Genomic DNA, 27387 nt, shown 5'->3' on the forward strand with positions numbered 1-27387 from the left:
ACCATAGCTCTGTTTAAACTCTGGTTACCACACCCTGCTATCGCAGACATTCTGTGCTTATCTTATCTTCTTATTTGGACGGTGTGAATGTGCACCCATTACTATATAACATTATGGAAAATCTTCCAGTACAATCTTATCAGTGTGATCTTGGAAATCTTATAAATCTTGTAATCTTTGACTTGTAAATCTTGTACATCTTATTTTTAAGGCAACTTTCTATTTTATTCTTTCTTACTTTTCTCCTAATATTTATATCTGTGCACTTGTAATGCTACTGTGACACTGTAATTTCCTTTGGGATCAATAAAGAACCTATCTACCAATCTATCACATGGCTGTCCTTCTCCTGCCTGCATACAAGCAGGGGCTAAAAAGCAAACTTCTAGAGATTTAGACAACAAAGAGGAGGTCGCAGGAGGTACAGGAGCGATTATGGGATAGCTTTAAGACAGTGGACTGGGCCGTGTTCAAGCACTCATCTGGAGATCTGAATGAATACTCCATGGTTGCAACGGACTTTAATAAAAACAGCTATAGACGAGTGTATCCCCTCCAGATCATTCAGAGTCTTCCACATTCAGAAGACCTGGATGAACCATGAGATCAGAATCTGCTGAAGGCCAGATCTGAGGCATTCAAGTCTGGAGACCAAGAAAGCTACATGAGATGTAGGTATGATCTGCGGAAAGCCATCTCACAGGCAAAGTGGAAATTCCGAACCAAACTTGAATCAAGGAGGGCTGCTCAACAGCTGTGGCAGGACTTGAATGTTATCTCCTCTTATAAAGTTAAATCAAGCAACATGGGAGACAGCAAGGCTTTACTTTCAGATTAGCCCAATGTCTTCTATGCTCACTTTGACTGACAGAACATGGAGGATCAATCGTGAACTCCCACATCCCTCAATGATCCCATGATCTCAGTCTCTGAAGCTGATCCCTGCAGGCTGCATTCAGGAGGGTGAATCCACAGAAAGCATCCGGACTGGACTGGGTACCAGGCCACGTAGCAAAGGCTTGTGCTGACCAACTGGCTGGTGTGTTCACAGAGATCTTTATCCTCTCACTTTGGGTGTGTATGATACCCACCTACTTCAAGCAGGCTTTAATTATACTGGTGCCCAAGAAGAACGTGATGACCTGTCTCAATGACTGCCGCCCAGCTGCACTTACATCCACAATGCTGAAGTGCTTTGAGAGGTAAGTGATGAAACATGCCTCCTGTCTGAGAGGCAACCTGGATCCGCTCCAATTTGCCTACTGAAGCAACAGGTCCACAGCAGATGCCATGTCATTGGGTCTTCACTAAATTCTGGAAAATCTGGACAACAAAGATGTTTACATCAGGATGTTCTTTATCAACTACAGATCAGCAGTCACTACCACCATCTCCTCAAAATCAATCAATAAACTCCAAGACCTTGGCCTCAATACCTCCTTGTGCAATTAGATTCTGGATTTCCTCACTTGTAGACCCCAGTCAGCTCAGATTGGCAACAACATCTCTTCCACAATCTCCATCAGCACAGGTACACTACAGGGCTGTGTGCTTAGGCCACTGCTCTACTCACTTTCCACCTATGACTGTGTGGCTAAGCACAGCTCCAATACCATACTCAAGTAGCTGATAACACCACTATCATGAGCCAACTCAAAGATGGTGGTGAATCAGCATATAGGAGGGCAATTGAAAATCTGGCTGAGAGGTGTCAGAACAAAAACCTCTCACTCAATGTCAGCAAGGCCAAGGAACTGACTGTAGACTTCAGAAGGAAAAAAAAGTCCATAAGTCAGTCCTCATCGGAGGATCAGAGGTGGAGAGGGTTAGCAACTTTAAATTCCGAGGTGTTATTGTTTCAGAGGACTTGCCCTGGACTTAGCACAAGTGTTAGGAAAGCACAGCAGTACCTCTACTTCCTTAGGAGTTTGCAGAGATATGGCATTTCGTCTAAAACTTGGACAAACTTTATAGATGTGTAGTGGAGAGTATACTGACTGGCTGCATCACTGCCTGGTATGAAAACACCAATGCCTTTGAACGGAAAATCCTACAAAAAGTAGTGGATTCAGCCCAGTACATCATGGATAAAACCCTCCCAACTATTTAGCACATCTACATGAAACACTGTCATAGGAAAGCAGTGTCCATCAGAGATCTCCAACACTCAGGTCATGCTCCCTTCTCGCTGCTGCCAATAGGGAGAATGTACAAGAGCTGCAGTATTTCCACCACCAAGTTCAAGAACAGTTACTACCCCTCAATTGTCAAGCTCTTGAACGAAAAAGGTTAACTACGTTCCACTTCATTTGCCCCATCAGTGAAATATTCTCACAACCAATGATATCGATTTCAAGGACTCTTCATCTCATGTTCTTGTTATTTATTGCTATTTATTTATATTTGCAATTGCAGAGTTTGTTGTCTTCTGCACTCTGGTTGATCTTTAATTGATCTTGTTATAGTTACTACTCTATAGATTTGCTAAGTATGCCCACAAGAAAATGAGTCTCAGGATTGTATATGGTGACATATATGTACTTTGATAATAAAATTTGCTTTGAACTTTGAATTACCTGTTCTGTTATGCAAATATTATTCAATTTTTTTGCAGTAAGTTATTATCTGAAAAAGCATATGAACATCAAATTGTTAAATAACCATTTGTTAAGTTTCTGATACTCCCAAACATTTAACATTAGAAGTAAAAACATCTTACAAGTTTGTCATGGTCAGTAGAAATTGAAAACTGTGTACAGATACTTTGGAAATTATGCAGATCAATGCTGTATTATAAACATCAATAAGACGAATGCAAACACTTTTTTAAAATATTCATGTTTTCTTTACATTAATTTTAGCTCCGATTTCTGAGCATCTTCCTCAATAATTTCACTATAATCTTATTGGAAAATCAGTTAAAGCAAAACACAGAAGTGACACATTGCAATTAATTTCTCTGTAAAATCTGATATAACACAATAGTGTCATGTGAACAGCAGAAATACATAATTTGACCTTCTCATGCATATTGCAGAAATTCATGATTAAGTGAATAAAGTGTGATTTGATTTAAATTAAGCTTCCAGTTTAAGACAGCACTGGTGAATCTCAGCGACTTCTAGCCAGTGGCCAATAATAAAACTATTTTTCTGGTAAACAATCGTTACAAGTATGTCTGTAACTTCCCTTTGGACTTGCAATTCAATGTGGCAGAACCGAAGCGAGGTGAGGCAGTTGGCCTGTTGCCGAGAGTGAGGAAGACCAGAGGTTAGATCGATTTGAGTGCTGTGCCAAATCAGAAAGGTCGGGTACAAGCTAAAATGAATTGGAAGTATGCAGGCCCCAGAGCACATTAAGGCAACTGAACCCACTGCTTCGACGACAAATTAAGCACCAAACTGAATTGGAAAGGCTGAGTACAGGCCAGCAGGGTCAAGGCCCCAGAACATATCAAGGCAACTGAACCTGATGCTTGGATGATGATTTAGTTGCTAGGCCAAATCGAAAAGGTCAGGGTGTCAGGGCCCAAGGCAAGAGATGGGCCAGTTCAGGTTGCTGCTCCGCTCTGTGCTGAATTAAATGTTCATGGGCAGGACTGTCTTTGTGAACTTCAGCTCGGAACGCTATTTGCTTGCATTTATTGTTTGCATGATTTTTTTTCCCTCTCTGCTCTTTGGAGGTTTGACGATCGTTTTTTTTAAAATGGGTTCCTTTGGGTTTCTTTGTTTCATGGTTGCCTGTTAGGAGGCAAATCTCAAGGTTCTATAATGTATACATATTTTGATAATAAATGTATTTTGAATTTTGAACTTTTGGGGTGGGGGAGAGAGAGTAAAAAAAGCAATGAACAAGATTCAAGCAGTTAGCTCCAGTTGAATGGTTAATAGCAACTCCGACATTCCTGGTGCTGTAGTTTGTGGTTCTAGGCTTCATGCCGTAGGTTAATCTTTTATCTAATCAAATAGGTCTTAGCTATTGAGTACTCATAGGTATGCATGAGAGAACACTTCCTTTACAAGATCAGAACCATAAAAATAGTACTCCATAATTTTACTTTTGTTTCCCAACATGCTCTCACGATCCTTCAAAACACAAATGTCTTGGCATAATTAAAGGAGACTTTTCAATATGTACTGTACACATTTATGCATCTGCTTTAAATAATGGTACTGGTAGAAGACGAAACAGAAAGATCAAAATAACTTTTCAATGGTACCCTACTTAGCACTACCGCAGACTGCACCGACTCATTTTAGTGCTCTTAGCCCTGAACCTATACCAGACCAAAAGTACTATGATATACTTCAGTGTACTTCAAAACAGACATCTCCTGCATGCTGCTACTCTGAAGTATCAGGTACAAATTCTTGCTGGTATTTTATTGCCACACAGTTTGTTGTAAAATACCCAGGCAATATGTGTAGGCTGCCTGTGAGGACCAATGTTGGGTGGGCTGGGAGGACTATTGAGAGCAGAGATACAGGGCTGAAAGGTGTATCCCAGCTGGCACAATGAGTAATGATGCCAGTGCTTTGGACTGACAATGATTGTTTTACTTAATAAAAAAAAACAGCCAGATCCTACTCATCATCTTCTCTTGCAGAAGAAGCCATTGACAATATTACAGCAAGGAGGCTGGGGATAGCTCAGTAGGTTAAAACAGGGGAGACAGCAGCTTCCATCACATCCAACAGGAGAGTCCAGACAGTTCCTCAATAAATGGAGCAACTACCAACACAGCCCACCAAAACCAAGCTGCAATTGGTTAATTGTTTTTGGAGGACTAGGCTCTCAACAAATTCACAGCACAGTAGCATGAAGTAGCAGAAAGCCCAAGGGTTTACATTAGACTCCCAGTATGTGGGTTACACAAAGCTTTTGGTTTCTGATTTCATAACCCTCCCGTTCTTAGAAACGTATTGTGAACACTAAATGAGATACTAGTGTTCTAACAGTGCATTTGATTTATTAGTCATAGTAACTATTTACTTGTGGTATGCAGTGGACGTGATAATGTTTTTATCATACTGTATATTGCACACGATCTTAAACTTTGTGTTGATATTCGAACTCAAATTAATGTTTTTCATTTTTGTTATAAAGATATCTCTTCTTTTGTAATCGTATTAAAACAACAGTAAGAACAAAAATATTTTAGCATAATTAGAGAAAGTAAAAGTTATGTATGGAAAGAGAAAACACAAAAATAGGTAGCATTCAAAAAATGGAATAGTGGAGAAAAAGAGGCAAGTCCAACCCTAGAGTTCCTAGATTCCATTTCTAATTCCACAGATGCCACCCAGCTTGTCGAGTAGATTCAGCACTTAATGTTCCAATTGACTTGACACCTATTGCCCTGTATTAGTTTATAGTCAGATTCCCTCACTTTCAATGGGAAAATCACTTCACTTTTTACACTAAAAAGTTGGCTAGAATCTCTCAAGAAATGAAATTGCCCACCATCATACCACTCAATTGGCTTACAACTTCACATTTACAACTTGCACCATTGAAACAGCCATTATTTTCCCCCCAGAGAAAGCTTTAATACCCTGATTCGTATACGTTTCCCCCGCTATCTGAAGGTAGAATGTTTCTATGAAACGGTTCATAAGCCAGAATGTCGTAAAGTGAATAAGCAATTAACATTAACATGGGAAAAAATTTTGAACATTCCCAGACCCAAAAACTAACCTACAAAATCATGCCAAATAACACATAAAACCTAAAATAACAGTAACATATAGTAAAAGCAGGAATGATATGATAAATACACAGCCTATATAAAGTAGAAATACTTTTCTGCAGCACTGTCTAGCGCAGAGAAAATCTCGCGGAAGTGCTTCAACAGAAACACTCTCTCCAGTAACCTTTAAGCTATGGAGCTGCTAGATCATACCAAATAACGCATAAAAATACACAGCCTATATAAAGTAGGAATAATGTATGTACAGTGTGGTTTCACTTACGAGAATCGGGAAGACTCCAATAAATTGCAGTTTTGTCACAGTTAAATACTTGCTTATACGAATAACCACCTGACGCAATCGGCAATCGCCCCTGATCTGGGCCGACATTTCCGTGCCGGGTGGCACCTAATTAATTAGCTTATTTTGGCTTTTTTTTTTAAAGGTGTGCTGGGTGCGTCCCGACTACCGCTGCACCACTGCGTTCTTCACGGCAATGTATCGGTCCGCAGCCCGGAGGTTGGGGATCACTGCTTAAACTATGAAGCTGCCCTCGCCTCAGAAAACGATCAAACCACCCATGACTACCTTCAAATTCCACTTTCACAACACTTCCATCACCAATGTCCAGTGCTTTCTGTTTCAGCTTATTATAAAGACTGACTGATTTCTCCTTGTATAAGAAGACTTAACAGAACACCACATTTTATACACCCATCAATCCACTCAAACAATAGACTTTCCATTTTATCCATTATTGGAAGCTGACTAAGAATGACCACTTTGCTATGAGCAGAACCAACAGTAACATCGGCAGCTTTCAAAATTCTTTCTCTGCGTATAAATAGTGCGAATGGTGGACGCAGGCAAGTTCGACATGCGGACATGGACTTAATTATGTCTAGTTTTACACTAAGTGTAACACCCTTATGAGCTCTTTTAGGCTTTTGATACCTTAGAGCTCATCTTGCTAACAGATGCACAAAATAAATCAAGATAAAGCACGTGTTTAAGCAATGCCGGCTAGAATGCAGTTCCGGGGGAGGTGCTTGGCTGTTTGGGTGTGCGCTGCCTTTTTTCATAACAGTGAAAACACCTTCTGTTAGTGAAAACAGGTAACTAATGTACATCTTTTGTAAAAGCGAGGTGTCGTAAAGCGAACGTTCGGAAAACGGGGCCACCTGTAAAAAGTTTTAACTTACAGCAGTTCTCCACTTTAAGACTCCAATTAGTAAATTATCTTACTGCAGTGGAAAGGAGTGCTTTATGGATACACTACCCTATCTGTTAAAACCTCATTACACTACTGAAATTATAATTAGGCCACAGGTCCAATGCATATTTAAGTTTACTGACAACATGACTGCTGTTGGCCAAATCAAAGGTGGCGATGAATCAGCATATAGGAAGAGAATTAGAAATCTGGCTGAATGGTACCGCAGTGACAACCTCTCATTCAACATCAGCAAAATCAAAGAACTAATTACACTGGACAAATTCTTCAAAAGTGTTGCTCCCAAAGATTTTTATTTATTTTTGATACACCGCTTGAAGCTGAACACAAATATAATTTCAGACTACTTGTATCACATAGGAATTTGGAGAAACAAGAAATTATTGAATATAATGCATTTAATTGCATAACGGTGCTGACACTTTGAATTAACTTTATTACTTACATCCTTCATATACATGAGGAATAAAAATCTTTACGTTACGTCTTTGTCTAAATGTGCAATGTGCAATTATAGTAATTTATAATAAACATTATGTACACAGGATAGTCAATATGACATAAAAAATACAGTTGTGTCAGCATGAATTAAGCAGACTGATGGCCTGGTGGAAGAAGCTGTCCCAGAGCCTGTTGGTCCTGGCTTTTATGCTGCAGTAGTTTCCAGGATGGTAGCAGCTGGAACAGTTTGTGGTTGGGGTGACTTGGGTCTCCAATGATCCTTTGAGCCCTTTTTACATAGCTATCTTTGTAAATGTCCTGAATAGTGGGAAGTTCACATCTACAGATGCATTGGGCTGTCCGCACCACTCTCTGCAGAGTCCTGTGATTGAGGGAAGTACAGCTCCCATATCAGGCAATGATGCAGCCAGTCAGGATGCTCTCAATTGTGCTCCTGTAGAAAGTTCTTAGAATTTAGGGGGCCATATCAAACTTCATCAACCGTCTGAGGTGAAAGAGGCGTTCTTGTGCCTTTTTCACCGCACAGCCAGTATGTACAGACCACGTGAGATTCTTGGTGATGTTTATGCCGAGGAACTTAAAGCTGTTCACCATCTCAACTCCAGATTCATTGATGTCTATAGGGGTTAGCATGTCTCCATTCCTCCTGTAGTCCACAACCAGCTCCTTTGTTTTTGTGACGTTGACGAAGAGATGGTTCTCTTGACACCACTGTGTAAGGGTGATGACTTCCTCTCTGTAGGCTGCCTCATTCTTATTTGAGATTAGGCCAATCAGTGTGGTGTCGTCAGCAAATTTAATTAGCAGATTGGAGCTGTGGATGGTGACACTGTCATGGGTATATAGAGAGTAAAGGAGGGGGTTTAGTACACAGCCCTGAGGGGCACCTGTGTTGAGGGTCAAAGGGGCAGAGGTGAGGGAGCCCACTCTTACCACCTATTGGTAATCTGACAGGAAGTTCGGTATGCAGCTACATAAGGCAGGGTGAAGGCCAAGATCTCTGAGCTTCTTGTTGAGCCTGGAGGAAATTATGGTGTTGAATGCTGAACTGCAGGCCAAGAATAGCATTCTCACATAAGCTTCCCTCTTCTCCAGATGCGTAAGGACAGTGTGTAGAGCTGTGGCTATTGTGTCATCTGTCGATCAGCTGTGTCAGTAGGTGGATTGCAGGGGGTCCAGTGTGGGTGGCAGCATGCTGCAGATGTAGTCCTTGACCAGCCTCTCAAAGCATTGGGTTTTTATTGAGGAGAGTGTGACAGGACGCCAGTCATTCAGATATGTTACCTAGGTCTTTTTAGGTACAGCGACAATAGTGGACGTTTTGAAGCTGGAAGGCACTCTACACTGGGAGAGGGAGAGATTAAAATGTCTGTAACCACACCTGCCAGTTGTGCCACGCACATCCTGAGTACTCACCCTGGAAATGCCCTACGGTCCATCAGCCTTGTGACTGTCCACCTGTTGGAAACACCTGCGTATTTCAGCCTCAGAGATGACCAAGCTGTCGGTCGCACCAACAGCAGGACTCCTCAGGGGCTCAGTACTGGTGACATCAAATCAAGAGTAAAAAAGATTTAGCTCGTCTGGGAGAGAGGCATCGAACTTGGAAACTCCACTGGGTTTAGCTTTGAAGTCTGCGATGGTATGCAGACCTTGCCTTAAACTGCGTGTGTTGTTGGTGGAAAGTTGAGTCTGAATCTTGTCTCTGTCTTGTTTCGCTGCCTTGATGACTTTGCAGAGATCATAACTGCATTTCTTGAGTTCTAGCTGATTACTGGCTGTGTAAGCTCTGTCTCACGTGGTAAGTGCTGCTCGCAAGGAACTATTGATTCAGTGTTTCTGTTTTAAAAAGACCCTGACCAATTTCAGGGGGACAATATCTTCGATGCACTTCCGGATGAAACTCGTGACCCTTTCCGTGAACTCGGAGACATCCTCATCATGGAAATCATTCCAGTCGACAACATCCTGGTCGGACCAACAGTGGATGGTTTTAACTGTGGCTGCCTTTTGTTTCAGCTTCTGCCTGTATTTTTAAATTAAATTAATTAAAGGCATCCGTTAGTCTTGCGAGACCATGGATCTGCGTCTGGAAAGTCTTCACTGTCCAGGGCGCAGGCCTGGCCAAGGTTGTATGGAAGACCAGCAGTTGCCCATGCTGCAAGTCTCCCCTCTCCATGACACCAATGTTGTCCAAGGGAAGGGCATTAGGACCCATACAGCTTGGCACCAGTGTCGTTGCAGAGCAATGTGTGATTAAGTGCCTTGCTCAAGGACACAACACATTGCCTCGGCTGGGCTCACAACCTTCAGGTCATGAGTCCAATGCCTTAACCACTTGGCCACATGCCCACACATTTTTGGCAACAGCAAAATGGAGCAGTGATCTGATTTTCCAAATGGGGGCACGGAGGAACGCTTTGTAAGTGTTGCGGAAGGGAGAGTAGCAGTATTCAAGTATGCTATGTTCCTGTGTGCTCACCTGGGCGTGTTGGCAAAACTTCAGAGAGACTTTAGTCAGTGACGCTCTATTAGAGTCACCGGCGACAATGAAGGCAGCCTCCGGCTGTGCAGTCTCCAGGGTGCTGATGGTCTCGTACAATTTCTTGAGAACCAGGTCAGTATCAGCCTGTGGCGGAATACACACAGCTGTGATAACAGCCGTGAACTCCCTAGGCAGCCAGAAAGGTCTACACAGCAACCAGGTAGTCCAAATCCAGGGAACAAAAGGCTTTGAGGGCATGCACGTTCTGAGGGTCGCACCAGGCATTATTGACCACGAAGCATACCCCACCTCCTTTACTCTTCCCTGTCCGCCCGGAACAGGGAGACCTAGAGGTCTCAATAGCATGATCCGGTATTTCCTCCATCAGCCAGGTCGTTTCCCACTGGTAGGAGATTCTGGCTCTCAGTTCACTCGGCTAATTGTCCAGGGACTGAATGTTAGCCAGCAGTATTCTAGGGAGCAGCGGCCGATTAGCATGCCATCTCAACCTCACCAGAACGCCGGCCCTTCTCCCTCGCCTCCAATGCCACTTCCAAGGTAGCGGCGGTGTAGTAGGTAAGTCTCCCATTGATCGCGAAAGTAGGGAATCCCAGAGTAGAAAAGGCTGCACGTAGTGGGTAAATGCCGCATTCTCGATGTTCAGGAGAGTCAGTGTATCATAGCTGATGTGACTATCAGAGACTTGAACAAGAAATGTGAAGGAAATCACAGAAATTAAAAGTATACTGTAAAGTTGGGACAGAGCTTGCAAGACAGCCGCTCAATGCGGCACCATCTTGGTTGAATGCAATAGTTCAACTGAGCCAAAAATGTTTTACTGGTGATTTTCATCTGTATTCAGTACCCAAGGTGCCTTGCTTAAATATCCAACAATAATCCATTGATGGATTCCAGTTGCCCTGATACCTTTTCTCCATGACTGCAATGTACTGGTGAAACCTTTCACTGTGCTCATCACTGACAGCTCCAAGATTTGCAGGGAAGAAGTTGACATGGGAATGCAGAAAATGAATCTTTAGTGACAAGTTTCACTTCAGGGTTTTGTATGCTTGAAGCATGTTCTCAACCAGCTATACATAGTTTGGTTCTCTGAAGTTGCCAAGAAAATTTTCATCAACACCTTTGAATGTCTTCCATGCAATTTTCTCTCGTCCCAGTAGAAGTTATTTGAATTTCCTCTCATTGATAACCTATTTGATTTGTGGACCAACAAAAATGCCTTCCTTAATCTTGGCATCAGTCATTTTGACTTGAATTATGAATTAAAATAACAAATGTAAACAACAGGAATTCTGCAGATGCTGGAAATTCAAGCAACACACATCAAAGTTGCTGGTGAACGCAGCAGGCCAGGCAGCATCTCTAGGAAGAGGTGCAGTCGACATTTCAGGCCGAGACCCTTCGTCAGGACTAACTGAAGGAGGAGTTAGTAAGAGATTTGAAAGTTGGAGGGGGAGGGGGAGATCCAAAATGATAGGAGAAGACAGGAGGGGGAGGGATGGAGCCAAGAGCTGCACAGGTGATTGGCAAAAGGGATATGAGAGGATCATGGGACGGGAGGTCCGGGAAGAAAGATGGGGCGGGGGGGGGGGAACCCAGAGGATGGGCAAGGGGTATATTCAGAGGGACAGAGGGAGAAAAAGGAGAGTGAGCGAAAAAATGTGTGTATAAAAATAAGTAACAGATGGGGTACGAGGGGGAGGTGGGGCATTAGCGGAAGTTAGAGAAGTCGACATTCTGATTACCATCAACCTGATGGCATGAACAAATGTAAGCAATTTTTTTAAATCATGCATGATAGGGAAATTTCATGGTGATTTTCATGATCAACAGTCCAAAATCCATAGGTACACCAAAAAGCATTCAGGAAGTAAAATCTTTGTTGCCCATCGGTGTTACTGACTACAGGAGAAGGAAACCAGAGGTCCGTTAGCCAGTCCTCATTGGAGGATCAGCGGTGCATAGGGTCCGTAACTTCAAAATTCTTCGGCATTATCATTTCAGAGGCTCTTTCCTGGATCCAGCACGTAGGTGTCATTACAAAGAAGGCATAGCAGCACCTCTACTTTCTTAGAAGTTTGCTAAGATTCTGCATGTCATCTAAAACTTTGACAAACTTCAAAAGGTGCACAGTGGAGAGTATACGTGACTGGTTGCATCATGATCTGGTATGGAAACACCACTGCTCTTGAACAGAAAAGCTTACAAAAAGTAGTGGATATAGCCCAGTCCATCACAGATAAAGCCCTCTCCACCAATGGACACATCTACAAGGAATGCTTTTGCAGGAAAGTAGCATTCATCAAGGACTCCCACCAATTCAGACCATGCTCTCGTCTCACTGCTATATTCAGAAAAGAGGTACAGGAATCTTAAATCCCACATCACCAGGCTTAGTAACAGTGATTACCACTCAACCATCAAGTTCCTGAACCAGAGTGGATAACTCTACTCACCCCAACACTAAACTGATTCCACAACCTATGGACTCACTTTCAATGACTCTACAACTATCTATTTATTTTCCTTTGTTGTATTTGCGCAGTTTATTGTCTTTTGCACATTGGTTGTTTGTCTAGCTTTGTGTGCAGTTTTTCATGGATTCTATTGTGTTCATGTGTATTTACTGTGAATGCACACAAGAAAATAAATCTCAGGGTAGTAGATGGTGACATATACGTATTTTGGTAATAAATTTACTTTGATTTATTTTGATAATAAAAGGTAGATCAAAATAGATTATATTTGCCTCACGAGAAAGCAACTGATTAGATAGGTGACCTTGTATAAACACAAATTTAAAACTTTGTTATTAAAGGCCACCCAGTTGAATCATTTCCTTGAATAGTCAGAGGTTACCGTTTAAAATGCTAAAACAACCAGGGTGATAATCCATAAGCAATATGATAAATTTAGGACTTCCCCATATGGTACAAGTTGCATATTTTTCAAATCCCAACATTATGTATTAACTCAAATTGCATTCAATTACCTGAAGTTGATTGTAGTGATCTTGGTGTGAAATTTCCTCTGCTTTTTTCTCTTGTAAATATTCTTCCTCTAATTTTGAATACTTCTCAAGCATCTCTGCTAATGCCTTAAGAAGTTGAAATAAATTGGCACAACATAAAACATATAGCATACAGAAAAAATAGCTTACTTAATTTGTTGTTAAAGTAATACTTAAAGTTGGTGAGATGAAATGACGATTTTCTCCTGTAATGCTTTTTGAAGTTTTTGTTTATAGTACTTTCCTGATCATGATTGATTGAAAGAAACAGCCAAGTGTAATCATAATATATTCCACAGAACCAAGAAATACTTGGAAGAGGCTAAAATGGTTGATGTGAAGCTGGCTTTAGTATGTAAACACTAATCAATTACAAAAATCACTGGGGCCATTAAATCAGGAGCACAATATTAACTTATCATTTCATTTTGCAGTCAGTTAAGAAATGGAAGTTGTATACAATCTTAGTTAATGGTCAAATCACCAAAGAAATACACAAAACAGAAACAAATTATCATCCACTGCATGTCACCCCCAAAAAGATAAATATATTGAAAATCACACTAGGTTTAGGTTTGCTAATACACTTCCGATCAAAATAAAGAACAACGTAATTTATGGCCAGATTAATTTTTTTTGGAGTGAAAAGTTTGTACTTCTTTGGGAAAGATGCCACTGGCAAGGATATTTGTAGCTACATTGTTTGATAAAGCAGCTTCCTGGAATCAGACAAGGTGCGTAAAACTAACCCAATCTGAATCATACTCCTCGTGAAAGATTTGTATTTTTAACAATGGAAATATTACAAATAAGCATTGTGTCAATGAATTTAAAAAACATAATGCACACCATAGTACCTTTTTCATTTCAAACTTCTCCTTCTCAGCAGCAGAAAGCTTCGCCTCCACATCTTCCAGTGTTTCTTTTGATTTTACTTCAATTTTGTTTGCTTCTATGGGTAATGGGCTGTCTGCAAGATCTGCAGAGTGTCGAGGATCATTTTCTTGCAAAGTTCCTGGTGCTATGACACTATCAGACAATGACGGAGACGTTTCCTGAACCTGCAATATAGGTTTAAAAATGGTTGACTAAAAACAAATACCAAGAAGTATATTTAAATAAACACAAATTCACAATAAGACAAACAACAAAATACAAAATCTTGAGGGTTGCTACTTTCACTTTTATTATTAAAAAATTACTCTTGAGTATACACAAGTGTATACACTATACACAGAAGCAATACCTTGCATTTTGATAAACTATAGATATTTAAGCAACTTGCAATGGGAGGAAACCACGTGTCCCCTCTGAAAGGGACTTGCTTTGTTATCTTGTTGCCAAGCATTGTGGGCTTGTTGGCTCCGGAAGGTCTGGAGATACTTGCAGACTGCCCCCAGCACACCCTCAGGTATGTTGGCTGATAACGTAAACAACACATTTGGTTGTATGTTTGATGTATGTACACATATAACCATATAACAACTACAGCACAGAAACAGGCCATCTCGGCCTATCTAGTCCGTGCTGAACTCTTACTCTCACCTAGTCCCACTGACCTGCACTCAGCCCATAACCCTCCATTCCTTTCCTGTCCATATAGCTATTCAATTTAACTTTAAATGACAACATCAAACCTGCCTCAACCACTTCTACTGGAAGCTCGTTCCACACAGCCACCACTCTCTGAGTAAAGAAGTTCCCCCTCATGTTACCCCTAAACTTTTGCCCTTTAACTCTCAACTCATGTCCTCTCGTTTGAATCTCCTCCACTCTCAGTGGAAAAAGCCTATCCACGTCAACTCTATCTATCCCCCTCGTTATTTTAAATACCTCTATCAAGTCCCCCCTCAACCTTCTACGCTCCAAAGAATAAAGACCTAACTTGTTCAACCTTTCTCTGTAACTTAGGAGATGAAACCCAGGCAACATTCTAGTACAAACAACAGGAATTCTGCAGATGCTGGAAATTCAAGCAACACACATCAAAGTTGCTGGTGAACGCAGCAGGCCAGGCAGCATCTCTAGGAAGAGGTGCTGCCTGGCCTGCTGCATTCACCAGCAACTTTGATGTGTGTTGCTTAACATTCTAGTACATCTCCTCTGTACTCTCTCAATTTTATTGACATCTTTCCTATAATTTGGTGACCAGAACTGTACACAATACTCCAAATTTGGCCTTAACAATGCCTTATACAATTTCACCATTACATCCCAATTCCTATACTCAATGCTCTGATTTATAAAGGTCAGCATACCAAAAGCTTTCTACACCACCCTATCCACATGAGATTCCACCTTCAGGGAACTATGCACCATTATTCCTAGATCCCTCTGTTCTACTGCATTCTTCAATGCCCTACCATTTACTATGTATGTCCTATTTTGAAGTCCTACCAAAATGTAGCACCTCACATTTATCAGCATTAAACTCCATCTGCCATCTTTCAGCCCACTCTTCTAAGTAGTCTAAATCTCACTGCAAGTTTTGAAAACCTACTTTATTATCCACAACTCCAACTATCTTAGTTTCATCTGCATACTTACTCATCCAATTTACCACCCCATCATCCAGATCATTAATATATATGACAAACAACACTGGACCCAGTACAGATCCTTGAGGCACACCACTAGACACCATCCTCCAATCTGACACACAGTTATCCACCACTACTCTCTGGTGTCTCCCATCCAGCCACTGCTGAATCCATTTCACTACTTCGATATTAATACCTAATGATTGAACCTTCCCAACTAACCTTCTGTGTGGAACCTTGTCAAAGGCCTTACTGAAGTCTATATAGACAACATCCACCACTTTACCCTCGTCAACTTTCCTAGTAACCTCATCAAAATATTCAATAAGATTTGTCAAACGTGACCTTCCACGCACAAATCCATGTTGACTGTTCCTAATCAGACCCTGTCTATCCAGATAATTATATATACCATCTCTAGGAATACTTTCCATCAATTTACCCACCACTGACGTCAAACTCACAGGCCGATAATTGCTAGGTTTACTCTTAGAACCCTTTTTAAACAATGGAACAACATGAGCAATACACCAATCCTCCGGCACCATCCCCATTTCTAATGACTTTTGAAATATTTCTGTCAGAGCCCCTGCTATTTCCACACTAACTTCCCTCAAGGTCCTAGGGAATATCCTGTCCAGACCCAGAGACTTAGCCATTTTTATATTCCTTAAAAGCGCCAGTACTCCTTCTTCTTTAATCATCATACTTTCCATAACTACCCTTCTTGTTTCCCTTACCTTACACAATTCAATATCCTTCTCTTTAGTGAATACCGAAGAAAAGAAATTGTTCAAAATCTCCCCCATCTCTTTTGGCTCCGCACATAGCTGTCCACTCCAATTCTCTAAGGGACCAATTTTATCCCTCACTATCCTTTTGCTATTAATATAACTGTAGAAACCCTTTGGATTTATTTTCACCTTACTTGTCAAAGCAGCCTCATATCTTTTTGTAGCTTTTCTAATTTCTTTCTTAAGATTCTTTTTACATTCTTTATATTCCTCGAGCACCTCATTTACTCCAAGCTGCCCATATTTATTGTAGATCCCTCTCTTTTTCCGAACCAAGTTTCCAATATCCCTTGAAAACCATGGCTCTCTCAAACTTTTAACCTTTCCTTTCAACCTAACAGGAACATAAAGATCCTGTACCCTCAAAATTTCACCTTTAAATGACCTCCATTTTTCTATTACATCCTTCCTATAAAACAAATTGTCCCAAACCACTCCTTCTCAATCCTTTCGCATCTCCTCAACGTTAGCCTTTCACCAATCAAAAATCTCAACCCTGGGTCCAGTCCTATCCTTCTCCAGAATTATAATGAAACTAATGGTATTGTGATCACTGGACCTGAAGTGCTCCCCAACACGTACCTCCATCACCTGCCCTATTTCAACCCCTAACAGGAGATCCAACACTGCCCTTTCTCTAGTTGGTATCTCTATGTATTGCTGCAAAAAACTATCTTGCACACATTTTACAAACTCCAAACCATCCAGGCCTTTTACAGAATGGGCTTCCCAGTCAATGTGTGGAAAAGTAAAATCTTCCACAATCACAACCTTGTGCTTACTACAAATATCTGCTACCTCCTTACAAATGTGCTCCTCCAATTCTCGCTCCCCATTAGGTGGTCTATAATACACCTCTATAAGCGTCATTACACCTTTCCCATTCCTCAATTCCACCCAAATAGCCTCCCTAAACGAGTCCTCTAATCTATCCTGCCAAAGCACCGCTGTTATATTTTCTCTGACAAGCAATGCAACACCTCCCCCTCTTGCCTCTCCGATTCTATCACACCTAAAAGCAAAGAAATCCAGGAATATTTAGTTGCCAATCACACCCCTCCTGCAACCATGTTTCACTAATAGCTACATCATATTTCCAGGTATCAATCCATGCTCTAAGCTCATCCACCTTCCTTACAATGCTCCTAGCATTAAAATAGATGCATTTAAGAAACTCTCCACCTCTTACCCTCTGTTTATCCCTAATGGAGCAAACAACTTTATTATCTTTTTCTTCCTTCTCCCCTACATCTTTGGTCTAAGTGCTCCCGTTCTCTGTCCCCTGCCTATCCTCCCTCACACACTGTCTACTAGCTTTCTCTATTGTGAACTAACCTCCTCTCTCCTAGTCTCTTCAATTTGATTCCCACCCCCCAACCATTCTAGTTTAAAGTCTCCTCAGTAGCGTTCGCAAATCTCCTCGCCAGGATATTGGTCCCCCTAGGATTCAAGTGCAACCTGTCCTTTTTGTACAGGTCACACCTGCGCCAAAAGAGGTCCCAATGATCCAAAAACTTGAATCCCTGCCTCCTGCTCCAATCCCTCTGCCATGCATTTATCCTCCACCTCATTCCATTCCTACTCTTACTGTCGTGTGGCACAGGCAGTAATCCCGAGATTACTACCTTTGCAGTCCTTTTTCTCAACTCCCTTCCTAACTCCCTATATTCTCCTTTCAGGACCTCTTCCCTTTTCCTACCTATGTCATTGGTACCTATATGTACCACGACCTCTGGCTCCTCACCCTCCCACTTCAGGATATCTTGGACGCGATCAGAAACATCCCGGACCCTGGCACCAGGGAGGCAAACTACCACCCAGATCTCCTGACTGCGTCCACAGAATCGCCTATCTGACCCCCTAACTATCGAGTCCCCTATTACTACTGCCCTCCTCTTCCTTTCCCTACCTGAGCTACAGGGCCAGACTCTGTGTCGGAGGCACGGCCACTGTTGCCTCTCCCAGGTAAGCTGTCCCCCACCAACAGTACTCAAACAGGAATACTTATTGTCAAGGGGCACAGCCACTGGGGTACTCTCTAGTACCTGACCCTTCTCCTTCCTAACCGTGACCCACTTGTCTTCCTCCCGTGGCCTCAGTGTGACCACCTGCCTGTAACTCCTCTCTATCAACTCCTCACTCTCCCTGACCAGATGAAGGTCATCGAGCTGCAGCTCCAGTTCCCTAACACAGTCCCTTAGGAGCTGCAGTCGGCGCACCTGGCGCAGATGTGGACGTCTGGGAGGCTGGGAGACTCCAGGGCCTCCCACATCTGACACCGAGAACAACAAACTGCCCTTACACTCATACTTCCCCCCTTTCCTCAAATAATGGGAAAAATTGAAAACCAAACTTTCTTCGTCTCGCCCATTTCCGCCTAAGCCCGTTGAGCCAAAGCCCTTAGGCCTTCACTCTGCTCCCGACTCACTCCACTGCCCGCTGTATCAGGCTGTGTTTCTTTTAAATCTTCCGCTCTTCACTGGCCAACGTCACATGCCTGTGCAATCCCGCCTCTCTTAACTCCGATGAAAAAACAGAAAATTCAAAATGGCTTCCGCCGCACTCCCGCTCCGATTCTCAGACTTCCTTCTCCGAATTAAACCCGAATCAGGATTTCTGACCTTTTAAATCTTCCGCGCTTCACTGCCCGATATCACATGCCTGCGCAGTCCCGCCTCTCTTAACTCCGATGAAAAAACGAAAAATTCAAAATGGCTTCCGCCACATTCCTGCTCTGATTCTCAGACTTCCTTCACCGAATTGATGAATGATGAATAAACCTGAATCTTGAATCTCAAGCCTGTTCAGCCTTTCAGTCACCCATCTTTGATACCACGCCTCATCCATTTTGCCATCCAATCCCCATTCCTTTCAATTCCCAGAGTCTAAATCATCATTTTTACAGTCAAAAATAGAGTATCCACAGCCCTAATAGAGAATACCAAAGATACAATCAACAGTATAAATAAATTTCTCCCCTCCATCTCAGATGACCATCCCCTTAGCCTCCAAGTTCTAGCCTCGGCAACTAGATAACAGCATTTACCTTCCCAATCCCTTTCTGAGTCAAACAGGCAACAGCAAGAAATTTGACACCTAGTCACTTAGATCACATTCTTCCCCATTCTGATGTTTTGTCTGAACAACAACTGAACTTCTTGACCACGTCTGCAACTTTTAAGAATTAACATTTTTGGGGGGACGTACACACAAAGTTTGCAACACATCCAGCTAGTTTAAAAAAAGTTCTTTCTAAATGTCGGATGAAAAATTACAGTACTAGAAAGTTTGGTCAACATACTAGAAGAAAATAAATCTTAATTTCTGAAGTCTATACCCCAAGCACAAAATATATCCACACAATAATTACATAAAAGTTCAACTTCCAACTTCAGCACATTGTGATCTGGCATCAAAATAAATCAACAGTTAAGTTGTTCTGCCAGCTATTTCCAAAATATGACTTAATGACAAGCATTAGTCACTTGAGCATTATCTTGGTTACTTTGGTATCAACTGAGCCCAGGGATTTACCAGTTTAACAAATGGAACTACCACAATCACTTTCACTTCGGAGAACTTCGGCTGTGCTTTCTTTCACACCCTTACTCAGGAGCTTCAAGGCAGCTCGCTCCAAGTGTTTCTGCAAAGTCAAACTTCACATCCAGTTCCTACAGAAAACAAGCACAAAATCCAAATTCCCTCACGATGACTGATCAGCAGAGTCATCCATAAGCCATCAGGGCAGGCAAGATTAATACCACATACCTCATTCTTGACCAACAGCACTTTGTTCAAAACAACCTTTTGTATTTAATCACTTTCAATCAGCCTTGTACGACAAAATTGAAATTGAAAGACTTTCAATTGCACCCTAAACTACTATATACATTGGCTTCAGAGTTACTAAAGAAACAGTTTATATTTAGTATGCATTTTGGAAGCAGATTTAATGAAGCCTTCATACCTGAAGCCCTATTAACCATAAACTACTAGTTATAATAATAGAACCTGTGCATATGAATTCCAATGGAAGATTGTTTAATTCCTTCTTTCCTGCACTAAACAATAAAAGCATTTACAAATTACTTTAATGAAATAATTCCACAGTTTTAAATACTATGCCACTGAGCTTTTGATAAAATTCAATTATTTTTCTGTCATGGTTTATATTGTAAATTAATTCAGAATCTGCAATATATACTGCATGACTAGCATTCATTGCAAGATCACTTGAATACATAAAGACAACACAAAGTATGGAATACATATTTTTGCATCATCTATGCAGAATTCAATACATTCATCCATGGCCTATTAATTAAGTGGCAATCATACAGAAGACAGCCTGAACTTACATCTCAGGCGTGCTTCTGGCCTGATCCAATTCGCAGCCATCAAATCCATTGTCTTGATCCACTAACAAGTTGATTTTAGATATTCATACAACAGAGAAGGCCATTCAGCCCAGAGTCTAAGCAACCTCTCAAAGCAATCCTCTCTATCCTAATCCACTACTCCTTTCCTGTTATTTATTCTCTTTCACAGACCCATCACCTACCTATATTAGAGGCAATTTGCAGTCGATAATTAAGCTGCCAACCAGCATAGGTTTGGGATATGGAAGAAACCAAAGCCCCCACGGGAAGCCACGCAGGATCAAACCCAAGCTTTTGGAGCTCTGGGGCAATACACTGCGCAGTCTTATTTCAGGATGGTTATCCACTGATCACATACACTATTTTCCCTCACTACTGATATTAATTAGAACATCTCCCATATCCACGTGACTTTTGCCTGCCAACCATCTACAGAACCTGGCCCAACTGTTTCCCTAACTGCCCAGTCCTATTCTGCCACAGCCACAAATACATCAAACCTCAGGGACATGACATCACTTCCAAATCACATTCTCTTCCTCTTTCAACTGTCCACAGCCTTACGATCCACACTTAACAACTTATGAACAGGTTCTTCCCCTCTGCCGTCATATTTCTTAAATGCCCATGACCAAACTCTCATTATTTCTTTTTTTAAAAAGCATGAAATTGTAATGTATACTAATTTTATGTTGTTGCACTGTACTGCTGTCGCAAAACAAATTCCATGACATACAAGTCAATAGTAATACACCTGATTGATTCAGATTTCCTCCGTTAATATTGCCGTTGCAATGCTGGTGGATAAAAAGTCACCTGGAGCATTTGCACAAATTAAGTTCATCAATTGCACCTAATCTCTTGGGCTTCACATGCAGCGAGTGTTGCTGTGTGGAGTGGGGGAATCCACAGAGAAAGCAAGTGCAGATTTTTCATACCGCTCCAATTTCAAAGTCCAATCTACATTTATTATCAAAGTATGTATACATTATACAACCTTGAGGTTCGTTTCCTTACACACACCCACAAAACAAAGAAACCTCAAAAGAACCATTAAAAAAAATCACCCAATGTGCAGAGAGAGAGAGAGAAAAAAATCAAATCATGCAAAAGAATAAAAGTAAGCAAATAGCATTCAGAACTGGAGTTTTATGAAAGACGCAAAGCTAGACATCACTGTAGCTGGAGCAGGCAATAGACATAGTTCATCACAAAGCCAAGTAAACATTGTAAAGTCACAGACGCAAAGCTGGGCATCACTGCAGCCACAATGCAGTTCAGTATCGAGCTGAGCAAACGTCACTGAGCAGTGAGCAGAACTGGCTCTTACCTCTGGGCCCAACAGCCTGAACTTTTCAATCTGGCCCGTCACTTAAATCATCCAAACACTGAGTTGTCCCTTGCTCTTGGACCACTCGGGGGCTGGACCCTGCTGCCACAATTCGGCCCATACCCGACATATCAATTCAGCCCGGTGTTTAAATCAGTCAGACATCAGGACTTTCCTCGCTCCTCTTGCCTTAACTCTGCTTTGTCTTCAACTCTCCTTGCTACAACCATGCCTCGCTTACACCTACACCAGCGTTGTCTTGACCGCCCTTTGCTTGCCTCTCCATTGTTAGCATAGATCATTATTAATAAAGTGTTCATTTTAAGGTATTTAATAGTTTCCTTTGTTTTGATTTTTATCACCAGTAGGTATTTGTTGGGCATCACCAGTGCCTTAAACTGTAAGTTTAATTCCACACATTCTGTCTCACTTCCAGATATTATTAGGAATCAAGAAATATGGAGGATAACATGGAGGTGTTCAAAGTTAAAAAATCAGCTATGACCTTGTTGAATGAAGTAACATACTCCAAGGGCTGAATGACCTACTCCTTCTCCTGTTTTTGGTATGCTTATTGAAGAACTTCCAGGGCAGCATCATCTCTCCTCGTTAACATGGCTTAGAAAACAGAACTCCAGATGCAAATTACTCTCAATTCACTAATTCTTTTTTTCTTGATCATCATCATGATTTGGCACCATGGTAGCATAGTGGTCAGCACAATGCTATTACAGCTTGGTGCTTTCTAGAGGTTGGAATTCAATTCCGATACCATTCTGTAAGGAGTCTCTGTATACCCTCTACGTGGAATGCATAGGTTTTCTCCAGGTGCTCCAGTTTCCTCCCAGAGTCCAAAGATGTACTGAGTAGGTTAATTGGTCATTATAAATTGTCCTGTAATTAGGTTCGTGTTAAATCAGATTTGTTGGGGGTTACTGGAGTAGCGTGGCTCAAAGGACTAGAAGGGCTTACTCCACGCTAAAAACAAATTAATTTTCCTTTTGAATTTTCACATGCATTTGACAGCTTTCTTGACTTAACGGACACTTTAATTTCCTAACCTAATTCTCCATTAATATATTATTTTTGTACCACTGAGCTTACCACACTGGATTAATTCCACTGCTTTTCTGTCCACTACTTACAAAGATAAACCTGCTGAAAATCGCAAAACTTTGTGCAAGGAATAAAGTGGACAGTAATAATTATTGCAGCGTGTAACATGCGTGTAACCCATCAATCATGATATTTTTCAGTCATCTTAAATTTACATTTGGAAGGAATCCATATCCTTAAATACAGTAGTAGTTTCAATACTCTACCTTTTCTGATGATGAAATTTGTTCTACAGTGGCATTTTCCATTGACTCAACTCTCAAATCAGAGCCAGGTTCAGTATCTACAAAGAGGACAGATTTTGAAGTGTTCTTTCCAAATGACTGTGTTGTCTCGTTGACGAGGACGTTTGGAGGATTTCTTTGGCCCAGCTCCACCCCTGGCCCTAGGACAAAAATATATCCAATGACATCGTAAGACTCCAGATGAATCAAAATAAAATAACCCAATGACAACTACTAAAATCACTGAACATATTGGCATCTAATATCTTACACATATGTAGCTACAAGTAGCATGATACTTTTACTCTGCACATATTTGAAGCATTGAGTATATTGTATCAAAATTCTAATTTCAAAGATATTCTCTGGTGACAAAATGCAACTTTATAACATGAGATTTTCCCCAAGTTCATTATATTAACTTCCAAAAGGCAAGCAATTATTTCAAACAGTGAAGAAAATTAAAATCTCATCCTTCGTTCCATCATACCTCCAGGCATGATGGAGACCCAAAGTAATATAACAGTTCAAATTTTTGTTAAACATTTGTGTAATATTTTCAACACAAAACAATCTTTTATCCATTCTCTCTATCTGTCATGGTCCGGTCCGTGAAGTCCGCATTCCAGTTCACAGTCCGGTCCATTGTCCCTTGCTCCAGGTTTTCCTGTCTACCCTGTTTCTGTTCCTGTTGAGCACTAATTGTGGCAGCTGATTCTCGTTGAGGCTGGCTACAAAAATACCTCCAGAGACCAGGGCGTGGTGGCTGGATTGTTCTTGTCCTCACCTGAAGTTCTTGTCTCGCCTGGCATTGCCTGAAGCCTTGCCTTGTCTTGCCTGTAACTCTCGCCTCATCTCGCCTGAAGTCTTGTCTTGGAGCCACCCTATACCCAGCTCCCTTCCTGTCCCTTGCCTCTGCCAGGTTAGCCAGGCCGTCTTGCCATTACCCTACGGTTGGTTCTGTCCCTTCCTCTCCCTTGCCTCTGTCGAGTAAGCCAGGCCGTATTGTCGTTACCCTGTGGTTGGTTCTGTCCTTTCCTGTCCCTTGCCTCCGTCGGGTGGAGATCCGCGCCCTGTCCAGGTGATCCGCGCCCTGCCCAGGAGGAGCTTCAAGACCCTAAGCCTCGAGCCTTCGCCCCTAGCCAAGCTTCAAGACCCCAAACCTCAAGCCTCGCCCCTAACCAAGCTTCAAGACCCCAAGCCTCAAGTCCCCATCCTGGCCTCAAGTCTCTGGTCTCCAGCCTCGCCTCAAGTCTCTGGTCTCCTGCCTCGTCTCAAGTCTCTGGTCTCCTGCCTCGCCTCAAGTCTCTGGTCCCCTGCCTCGCCTCAAGTCTGAAGACTCCAGCCTCATCCTGCCTGCCAGCCAAGTCACGTCCTTGCCTAGTTCTGGGGTCCGAGTCAGAGGCAAGACCCAGGTTCTGGGTCCTTGTCCTGTCTCTGGCTCGGAGTCCAAGCCCGGGCTCCTAGCTCTCTTGTCCAGTCCTGTTCCGGGTTCCCAGTTTTCGTGTCCATGTCCTAGCTCTCATCCTGTATCCTAGTCCTGTCCCTAGTACTTCAGTATCTGTGTCTTGCACTTGGGTCCGTTCCCAGCCACCTCCTTATGACACTATCCCACCTGATAAATATTACAATATTTATAAATAGTCAATTATTCAAGCTTATTTCCATTTCTTATCATTAATGAATTCCAGGTTATTCCAGGCATATTAAAACTACCAAAAGATGCCAAGTGAGAACAACATAATTTTTTTTTTAACCAACCTTAATATTGACCTAATATTCTATCACCTTTCTCTCAAATTTTGAGAAACTTGCTTAAAATTAAATTTAACCCCTACATTTCAATTTCAAACTATGGGAAATCTGCATTAAGTATAACAACCTCCATGCTTCCAGTTACTATAATTCAGAAAATATTAAACATTACAGCTTATCTTACATAAATAAAAACCGAAAATTATGAAAATACTCAAGAGATTCAAGCTACATCAGTAGATTTAAATCTTCAGTATTTCAGATTAATAGATTTTTCATCATATTTGTGAGAAGTTAGAAATTAATCATGGATTAAAATTGCAGAGTAGAATGAGAGATGTGATGAGACCTCATCAAATTCAGTACACTGCGTTAACTGATCATAATCGGTCACCAAGTGCAGAACATATCTATTTTGCAGAACCCATCATTCAGCCCTAAACAGTACAGTAAAACGGATCTGGTACAAGTAAAATGCACCTAAACCTGCAAGAAGTGATTATCTTTTTATAATTTGAGAAAACAGGTAAAACTGCTGGTACTGTAACTACATGGGAAGAGAGTGTTAATGAAAGTGAAAGAATGAATGAGAGTATCTCAGAGGACAAGCTCTTTTGAATTTTGAAAAGGTGGAGGGGGGCGGAGTGTATCTCGTGATGGCAGAAACTAGAGGGGATTATTCACTGAATGTGAACAATGAAGGGAAGGACAAGGGAAAGCCCAACATGGCTCTGGACAGGAGACAATGAAAACAGATACGACTGAGAGGATTAACCAAAATTAAGGTAAAATGAAGACAACTTGGGAACACTGATGTAGTGTCAATCATCAGATATGAAGGAGGTGAAACAACAATGTGGACAGGGATGGGAGGAGATCTACTCACAAGAGCTAGGGAAGCCTGCAGGCTTTCAACTAATTATTAATCTATCCCCTGAGAAAGGAAAGAATCAGAATTAAATCATGCAATAAGGTGGAAATTTACATCAAAGGTGATGAATTTGAGGTTTTTATGAGAGTAGGATGTAGCACCGGAATCCTCAATGCACTAGAAAAAGGCAAGGAAGGAAAGTGAAAAAATGAATTTCCATTTATATTGCAAAGGGAAGGGCATAATTTGAACCTTTGCTGCTCCTATAATTCAGCGAAAGTAAGTAGAACTAAACTGAGATATTCTTCAAAGTTCAAGATCAGCCAAAGAGTGGTGGTACAAGAAGAATAGTTGGGTCTGTATTCAAAGAAGAAGTAAAGGGCTCTCCTGGTGTGGAATGAGAGTGTAAAGGAATTCTATCCAATGCAATAGTGAACAGTTGGATACAAGAAATAAATAGCAAGGGGAGAACAAAGCTGGAAGAAATAGGTTATTTGAAATATGAACAGGGTGAAACAATGAGTCCATCTAGTCAGTCCTGCTAATGCAGCTCAGCCAGGAGATAGAAAACATCTGTATGTGTTTGAGGAAGTATGGAGCCATGATTGTCAAAGAATACTGTGACGAGAAACCAAGTTATCAGAAGATTGATGCTAATGAGAGAGACAAGTGAGACAATGGAGAAACATTCAAAATGTTAATGAGAGAGGAGAGAGAGATAACGGAAAGAGACACCAGTCCGAGTATTGACAGACTGATTGCTTTGAACCTGAACCGTTTGAAGTTTGATGGACAGGCGATACCCCAGCAGGGGGATGAAAAGAACAGGTTCGTTAAGGCAAGACAGACACCACGAGATCATGAGATAACGAGACCCTGGAAAAGCGGTGTGCCCCCACAAGTTGGTGGGAGTTTGGAGGTCTGGTTGCGGGAACCGACCATAGACGCACAGGGTGCAAAGATATGATCGGCAGGAACCTGGTGTGTGTGTCCGCCCTTGCCTGGGTGCCGGATTCACCACGGAAGAACGGTCGTATCCGGAACGGAGGGGTCACAGTCGGTGACCACAAAAGACATAACAAAGGGTCCGCCCGAAAGCTAACTGCGAAGAACAAAGGTCTGTCTGAATCAGATTTGCATATTCCCTCTCTCTCTCTCTAACGGCACAACAGCAATTACTGCGAACTGCGCTAAGCTGAACTGAATTCTGCGTCACTTGAGACTGATCATTTTACCCCTAGACTGCGATAGAGCTTATTTGATTCCTATTACCCTAGTTCTGTGTACATGTGTGTTTTATCATTGCTAATCTGTTGCATTCATATCCTTACGATTAGAGTACGGTGTTACTTATTTCTTTAATAAAACTTTCTTAGTTCCAGTAATCCAGACTCCAACTAAATGGTCCATTTCTGCTGGTTTGGCAACCCAGTTACGGGGTACGTAACAATACAAAATCAATGTCTGAGAATACTC

The 27387-nt window shown here is 41.6% G+C and overlaps 1 protein-coding gene across 1 annotated transcript in view; it reads right to left on the reverse strand.

Annotated features, from left to right (window-relative positions):
- Positions 1–27387, reverse strand: part of LOC140202593 (coiled-coil domain-containing protein 91-like) — a 194453-nt gene that overhangs the window by 115488 nt on the left and 51578 nt on the right. Inside the window, exons 4-6 of the mRNA XM_072267633.1 lie at positions 23268–23446; positions 13760–13963; positions 12885–12989 (exon numbers count right to left, since the gene is read on the reverse strand). Coding sequence (XP_072123734.1) covers positions 12885–12989; positions 13760–13963; positions 23268–23446 — 488 coding nt within the window. The remainder of the gene's footprint in view (positions 1–12884; positions 12990–13759; positions 13964–23267; positions 23447–27387) is intronic.

The sequence above is a fragment of the Mobula birostris genome, chromosome 9 (genome assembly GCF_030028105.1).
Source record: "Mobula birostris isolate sMobBir1 chromosome 9, sMobBir1.hap1, whole genome shotgun sequence".
Classification (NCBI taxonomy): domain Eukaryota; kingdom Metazoa; phylum Chordata; class Chondrichthyes; order Myliobatiformes; family Myliobatidae; genus Mobula; species Mobula birostris.